At 41.8% G+C, this 8,385-nt stretch overlaps 1 protein-coding gene across 1 annotated transcript; it reads left to right on the top strand.

The window, feature by feature from the left end:
* Positions 1 to 444: 444 nt before the first annotated feature.
* LOC104849994 (non-histone chromosomal protein HMG-14-like) lies at positions 445 to 747 on the top strand. The gene has a single exon (XM_033764022.1). It carries the CDS (start codon positions 445 to 447, stop codon positions 745 to 747), a length of 303 nt encoding a protein of 100 aa, XP_033619913.1.
* Positions 748 to 8,385: the final 7,638 nt, after the last annotated feature.

Below are 8,385 nucleotides of genomic sequence, written 5' to 3'. Positions count from 1 at the left end.
TTTATCAAAACAATTTCATTGAAAATCAGTAGATATATACCTATGTAGAGATATAAGAAATTTTAGGAATAATGACAGAAACATTATCAAACTTTGGAGTTTTTGAAAGGGAACATTTATTTCAACCTTTTAACATTGAATTCAATTCTAATTGTGTCTTACTGTGTTTTTAATGGACATCACTTAATGCCCTGTTGTGGCTGAGTGTGATGAGATGCATCATATAATACAGAATGAATGGAAGTGTCTCCCTACTTCTTGCCTTGAAAAGGAGAAAGTAAAAATAAGAACAAAAGAATTCTATCTTCCCACTTTCAAAAGGTGAAAAAGAAAACAGGAGAAGCCAAATATATTGTGGCCAGGTAGCTCTGGAGGGGGGAGGAGCTCCGCAAGGCTCCCATGCACCATGGCCAGCAGCTTCTATGCACCCCTCACTCCACCAAGATGCCCAAGAGGAAGGACAGCTCCACCAAGGGGGCTGCAAAGGAGGAGCCCAAGCAGAGATCGGCGAGTTTGTCAGCTACAACTGCTCCTGCAAGAGTGGAAATGAAGCCAAAAAAGACAGCAGGAAAGGATAAATCTTCTGACAAAAAAAGGCAAGCAAAAGGGAAAAGGGGGCCAAAAGGAAAACAGGCCAAAGTGGCTAATCAAGAAACTAAGGGAGATTTACCCACAGAAAACAGAGAAACTAAAAATGAGAGTGCAGCCTCTGATGAAACAGAAGAGAAAGAAGACAAGTCTGATTAGTCACACACCGCGTCTTACCAGTGCTCCCTGTCTCCCTTCTTTTTTTTTTTTTTTTAATTGAGTTTATTGGTACATTTAGGGATACAGTACAGTTACATTCATTGTTGGGATCATGTACCTTTACATGGCAAGTCTTGATTCTCATTTTTTTCCCCTTACCTCTGCCCTCCCTTCACCCCCTCCTCCCCTCCCCATCTACAAACACTTTATTTTCATCTTTTCATTCTCTCACATTTTTTTCTTTTCCCTTTTTGTTCTTCCCCTACGTATCACACCTTCCCTACACCTTTAGCTCCTTTCCTCCCATTTCTAAATGTCAGTAATCTTATTAGAATCTTATGCTTTGTTGCAGAATATTCACACCAGGGAAACTATTTGGTATTTACACATGTGGGACTTATTTATTTCACTTAGGAGTATATCTTCAATATGTATCCATTTTCCTATGAATGAATCTATTCTCTCGCTCTTTATGGCTGAGTAATATTCCATTTTATAGAAAAACCACAACTTCTTTATCCAGTTTCCAACGGATGGGCAAATAGGTTGTTTCCAAGATTTAGCTATTACAAACTGTGCCGCTATAAACATGGGTGCACATACTTCTCTGTGATATGATTCTTTTAGTTCTCTTGGAAAGATACCCAACAGAGGGATGGCTGGGTCAAATTCCTAGCCCCAACTGTGAATAATGTGAGTTAATGGGCAAATGCTTAAGAGTTCTGGAAAATGAGATAAGATCTATGCCATATACAGAGACCCAAAGTTAATTGTTTTACTGTTTGCTTGTCCAAAATGCCTTAGAGACCACTGTAAGCATCTTTTAATCATCAGCTTGTGATTGCTGAGTATGTGGCTGCTGACCACCAAGCAGACCAGTAGCCTTTATCCCCTGCCTCCAGGCTTTGAATGTTAAACCCCCCTTATCCCACTTATAAAAAGGGCCTCAGCCCCTGAGCTAGTGCCTCTCTGAGCTACTCAGCTCTGGGAGTGCTATCTGGCCAGACTAATAAAGGTCTGCTTCCTTTCCAATGTGTCCGGTGTGTTCCTTCCCAGGTGAATCTCATGGCTGTTGAGCTCTTTGGAAAGGTAATTTTGAACTCTTTGGAGTGGTATTGAGCTCTTAGGAGTGGTAGTAAGGCCTTAGCTCTTACAGTTTTTAGTAGAATTGTTTCCTAAAGAAAATGACTTTCTGATTGTTTCCCCATCAGAATCCTGTGTGCTCTGTAACATCTGTTTTGGTCATGCTAGCCCAGTTTGCCTAATTTGGTAATGTGCTGTGAAAGATCAAAAATTTGAGTATGTAGTGTATACGATAACGCAGTTGTGAACAGGTGAGACTTAAGTAACACTTTATCAGCATTCGAAGATACTGGTACTTAATCCTCTTATGGAAAATTTGCCTCCAAATTTGAAGCTGGAAAGTCACTGGAATAACAGAAAAAGAAACAATACATAGTTTTTTAAATTTTCGGTATGAGTGTTACAAGATGTGTACAAAGTGAAGTGTCTGTACTGATCCTTAACACAACCAATAATATCTCAAACACAGAAAAAATACATTGTGGCCAATTCTTGGTAAGTATGGGTAGAAAGGACTAGATATGGGTACAGAGAATATTGACCTATCAATAACAGACCCTCTAGGCAGTACCCATTCTGATGATCAAGCATAAAATGAACAAATGAAATGATACTTACAGCAGGACAATGAAGTCCTTGCTAGGCTCTATATTTTTAATACATTTCACTTTATTTATTTTATTCTATTTTATCCCATTCCCCCCATAGAGCTGAATCTGAATTTTATCAGGTCCCCAGGGATCCACTTGTGCATTAAGATAAAGAAACTTCTCTGTAAACTAAGAAAGTATTTCATCTTTCTTTTTTAATTTTTAATAAATTTTGTTTTATCCCATTTCCACCTCCCTTACACCCACTCCCTATGTACAAAAGCTTTGTTTCCATTTCTTCCTTCTATTTTCACTCCTTTTCTTGTCCCTTCCTTCCTTTGTCCCTCCCTTCACCCTTGTTCCCATACCCATTTGAACATTTTCTTCCCATTTCCCATTATGTATTATACATTTAGTTCTTATTCCCACTTTTGGTTTCTCACACCACAGAAACAATACAATATTTAAACATTTGTGCCCTATTTATTTCACTTAAGAGTATGGTCTCAAGGTCCATCCATTTAGCTATAAATGAAGCTCATCCTTCTTAATGGCAGAGTAATACTCCATGCTATAAAAAAAAAACCTTCTTTATCCACTCATCAATTAATGGGTATTTGCACTGTTTCCAATATTTAGCTATTACAAACTGTGCTGCTATAAACACGAGTACGCATATTGTAAGACCTAAGTCTCACTTCCACTCCATGGAGTGTGAACAGCGGAAAAGGCCTCCACGATGCTGGGTTCTAAAACCCAGCGAGGCTCCAGGAGCTCAACGGAGGAATGATAAACCCAGGAAGGAACACACCAGGCTAGATGGTAAACAGACCTTTATTAGTCTGGCCAGATGGCACTCCCAGAGCCAAGTAGCTCAGAGAGGCCACTGCTCAGGGGCTGAGGTCCTTTTTATAGAGTTTTTTTAAGCAAAAAGTCAGGGCATTCACAGAACTACCAGAGGACAAGATTCCAAACATGTTGCTTATCTTATGCAGGAAATGTTCTATGGTCACCTTTTGTCATACCATTTGCCCCTGGCTGAGCTGTTAACCAAGTTAGCAATTAACATATGAAGAAACACAATCTCTGGCCTATTAGCATGGAGTCACTTTAGTTCATTTAAGAAGTCTTACAGAAGTACCTTTTCATTTTAGGTGCTCATTTTTAATTGGGTCTTTAAATTTAGAGGGTCTAATTTTTTTTAGTTCTTTTTATATTCTAGATAATAATCCTTTATCTGTGGGACAGCTGGTAAAAATTTTTCCCCACACTATGGGCTGTCTCTTTACTCTGTTAGTGTCTTCTCTGTGAAAAAAGCTTTTTAATAAGAAGAGGTCTCAGAAATTGTAGTATTTCCCCTGCAGTCTGGGTTTTAGGTTTTATAGAGTTAGGATTATGGCTTGAGTTTGGGTTAGGGTTAGGGTTAATAGTACCAGTCAAATACAAACTGGCATAAAGGGATGGAAAAGAACCCAATCGCCACATCTCCATCCTTGTGCACATTAGTGTCTCTTTCAAGAAGGCAGTCTTCATTAGCTGAATTACACATTAAAAGAGGAAGCTGCAGAAGAAGCAAAATGATAATGAAAGGGAGTATCTTGAAAATGTCTGCAAAAACTTAAGTCTGAGAGAAGTTGGAACTTGCACTGTTAGCCAGATAAATACATGGTATATCATGTGGGTATCTATGTATACATTACTGTTTGGATTGGGATGAATGCTTTAACATCACTGATTTCCTTCAGCCAATCTTCCTGATTGGATTTGTCACAATCTTCCTGAAGGATTTGCCAATTTTCCCCTGGAGCCCTACTTCTGAGGTCTGATGTTAAAACATCAGTGGGAAGATGTTTGAGGATCATTTTCTCTACCTCCAGGCTCTATGATCACATCTCAGCTCACTGTTAGCAAATTCCCAGGCACTCTCTCCCCATGGGCAGATTTTTTCCAAGCAAGTGTCAATAGGCCATTTCCATGGATGTAATGAGGGATAATGCAAATTGTTTACAATAGAGGATTCAATGTAGGTGTTTATTGAAATTATCTGAAAAGGCCCATACTCAATGTCTTAGTTACTTTTCTCGGTGCTGAGACAAAATACTCAACCCTCAAAGTTTAAGAAAAGGTTTATTCAGCTCACAGTTTGTAGAGGTTTCAGTCCATAGTTGGCTGGATCCAAGGCAGGCTGGCATGGCAAAGGAGAAACAGTTCATGGCAGGCAGAAGGCAGCAAGGCAACAAGAAGTGAAATAACAAAGCAGCAAGTGACAACAGCAGCTTCTTTCTGTTCCTTATATCCTACAGGCTACCCACCCTTAGGGCAGGTAGCACTCACACCCAGAGTGGGGCACCTTTAATCTTAGCATCACATCATGGACCCTTCCCTGCATCACACACCCTAAATCCAGCCACCTCTGAAAAGCCTTACCTATGGCCACATGAGGCTTTGGGGGGACATCTAGATGCAAACCATAACACTCAGTCAAGTACTTTTGAGCATTATGTCTTCCAAGCCTAAGGTATAGAGTTCTAGCCTTTCATATCCAAGATTCAGTATGGCCACAGAGCATTCCCTGTGTAGACCATGCTTCTTTGTGTACTAGTCACATATGATGATACTGTAAGACTTAAAGTCTCACTTCCACTCCACGGAGCATGAACAGCTGAAAGGGCCTCCATGATGCTGAGTCCTATAGCCCAACGATGGCTCCGGAGGCAAGACCCAGGGCCTTACTTCCAAAAGCCATGAACAGCCAAAAAGGCCTCCATGATGCTGGGTCCTAACACCCAGCAAGGCTCCGGGAGCTTGATGGAGAAATGAAAAACCCAGGAGGGAACACACCAGGCTAGATGGTAAATAGACCTTTATTAGTCTGGCCAGACAGCACTCCCAGAGCCAGGTAGCTCAGAGAGGCAACTGCTCAGGGGCTGAGGTACTTTTTATAAGGTTTTTCTAAACAAAGAGTCAGGGAATTCACAGAACAAGACTGCAAACACATTGCTTATCTTATGCAGGAAATGTTCTATGGTCACCTTTTGTCATACCATTTGTCCCTGGGTAGGCTGTTAACCAAGGTAGCAATTAGCATATGAAAAGCACAGTCTGGCCTATTAGCATGGAATCACTTTAGCTTGTTCAGGTCTTACAATACTCCCAGACATGTGAGTTTCCCATTGTTTGGGGAACTAGTAATTATACTAAATCAATAAATTCCTGGGCTGGGGATTTAGTCAGCAGTTTGGTGGCCTTCCTTGCAAGCACAAGGACCTGAGTTCAATCCCTGCTACAAAAAAAAAAAAAAAAAAAAAAAAAAAAAAAAAAAAATCAAGAAATTCCAAATTAGCAACTCAAGGTAAATGCAAAAGTAAGTGTCATTTCTGAAGTTTAATCTTGAATTTCTTTCCTACTTCTTTGTTTTTTCAAACATGCTAATCTTAAATTCTAATATACAGTGGTGACCCATCTTTACACCTTTAACTTTGAGTTCCACTAATATAGGACTTATGGTTTTACAGGAATATGAGGCTCTTTCTCTCTTTTTTCACCTGAAGAAAATTAGCAAAACCTGGAAAGTATTTCTATACTTCTATCACTCAAGATATTGTGAACAACTGTCACACAGATGATTTCTAATCCCCCCCCCCCGCTGGGGATTGAACTCTTGTCCTTGCACTTGCAAGGCAGGTGGCACAACCACTGAGCTAAATCCCAGGCCCCTTTACACAGAATGGCCCTTATGGCCCTCAAGATGAGAGGAGTATTCTGAGCAGTATAGCAATTTTTATGACAGTGTTGTGGTTAAATATACACCATTTTGAATTTGTCAAAAATCTAAATAACATTCAGCACAATAATGAATTCCAATGTAAATTTAAACTTTCCCAGTGAGAGGGGAACAGAGGTGCTGCTGGTGACAGCACAGCTCAGTTCCTCAGCTCCTCCTCCCCTTTTATTTTTTATTTTTATGTTGAGACAGTTTCTCAGTAAGTCTATAAATTTCCCAGTGTACTCAAATTCTTGACCCTCCTGCCTCTGTATCATAGAATAACAGGCATGCCAGTGATGCCCAACTGAAAATAGGGTCGTTATAGATGTAAACATGTTAAGAAAAGGCCATGAGAGGGGAAGCCCCAATCTAATCTAACTGGTGTTTTATAAAACAAGAATACACCACATGATGACAGTTATAAAACTGCAGTGGACCCTACAGCATGCAAATAATTACGAAGGATTGATGCCAACCATAAGCTAAAAACAGATAATACCAATGTATCCAGAGTCATAAAGAAGTATGAGTCTGGTGAAATATTGATTTCAAACAGCTAGGTTTTGTTAGGAGACTGTGCATATTAATATATACAACCCCACCAGCCATTTTTGTATCTTACTTCCGGGTTCTTCCCCTACTTTGTTTCTCTTTCCCCGAAATTACCTCAGCAGTCTGATGAAACTAGAGCTTCCGCAAGGTGTGAAAATTGAAAAGCAACATGGACTGCAATAGGACAATGAAGATCATTCCTCCCAGGAAGAAGTCCTCGGTCTCCCACTCTATAAATACCCCAGCACTTCCTCTTCACTCTCTTTCTGCCTTCCTGCCTCCTGCTCACCTTCCTACAATAAAGATCTCCTGCCAGACCTCTCGGTGCATGAGTGGCCTAATTGGGAAGGGGCACCAGACCCCCCTTTCATTGGCGTCAGAAGTGGGATCTGAGATTGCCAGGCCCACAGGCTAAAATGCCTGAGGCCCGAAACCCAGATTCCAGGGCGCCCCTACTCAACCTCCGCCCAATGTCCGTGGCCATTCTCCTCATCGCCATCTTTACAGCCACCACCAACCCACTGATCTTCTGATCCTCCTTCTGGGTAAGTTCTTCCCTCTTGAAGAGTCCTCTGGGTAATTGGGACCCCAGACTCCAGACCACCCACAAGGACCACATCCAGGACAAGGACGGGGCCCAGGCCCTCTGTCCCTCAGTTTTGGCAAACTGGGTTTGACCCGTTGAGTCCGGGACTCAACTGAGCTAAGTTAGCTTCCCATAAACTCCTATCTTGTGTGGGGGATGCCTTCACAAGAGACTGAGTTTCAGCTTTCTAGACTGGGTCTAGAAAAAGAGGGGGGTCTTATCAGAACTCTAGGAGATGTCTGGACTTCTGATAACCTTCTGTCCTGGTGGTCGTTGGCTCTGGCTCCTCCATACCTGCCGACTCTCCTTTGGGATGCTTACTCAGAAATTTAGAGGGTCTCAATCTAAAATCCAAGTGGCTAATTCACTTATCCACTCAAGTTTGGCCCCAATATCAATTAGACAACCAAAGTGTCTGGCCACCTAATGGCTCTTTTGAATTGGGTCTAATTAGAGACCTTTACAACTTATGTGAGAGACAAGGAAAATGGTCGGAGATCCCATATGTCCAGGGCTTTTCCTATCTGGCTAGTCAGCCCTCTGTTCCACAACCAAAACTTCTCCCATACTTCTGCTGACCCAAAGTAGCCCCACTGCTGACCCCTCCCTCCTTCTGACTCTCCCAACCAACCAGGCCCGGCGGATGACCCTCCCCCTTATTAGTTGGCAAGAAATCCTCTCACCCCTCCTCTTACCCCATCTGACTCCTCCTCTCCTTCTAAATCTCCTGCCCCTCTCACTTCTGAACCTCCCACTGCTCCTCCCTATGTGCCGACTCCACCCCTCACTCGCTCCAGGTCACATATGGGCCACACGATGGCGCTCTTGTGTGAGGTAGCCGGAGCCGAAGGAATTGTCCACGTTCATACTCCTTTTCCTATGTCTGAATTAGCTCTCATCCAAGCTAGGCTTGGTTCTTTCACAGCCAATCCAACAACCTTTATAAAACAATTTCAACTTTTAACTCAGTCTTACCAATTAACTTACCATGATCTTTTTGTGATCTTAACCAATGCCTTGACTCCCAAGGAGAATAGAAGAGTGCTGGATCAGGCTCGTGC

This window comes from Fukomys damarensis, unplaced genomic scaffold (genome assembly GCF_012274545.1).
Source record: "Fukomys damarensis isolate Sample0158 unplaced genomic scaffold, DMR_v1.0_HiC HiC_scaffold_16, whole genome shotgun sequence".
In the NCBI taxonomy this organism is placed as follows: Eukaryota; Metazoa; Chordata; class Mammalia; order Rodentia; family Bathyergidae; genus Fukomys; species Fukomys damarensis.
The sequence above is the reverse complement of the archived record's forward strand: the minus strand, read 5'-3'. Positions and strand labels throughout refer to the sequence as shown.

Excerpts from the sequence above, each read along its gene's own strand:
- LOC104849994 (XM_033764022.1), top strand. The coding sequence starts at position 445 with ATGCCCAAGAGGAAGGACAGCTCCACCAAGGGGGCTGCAAAGGAGGAG.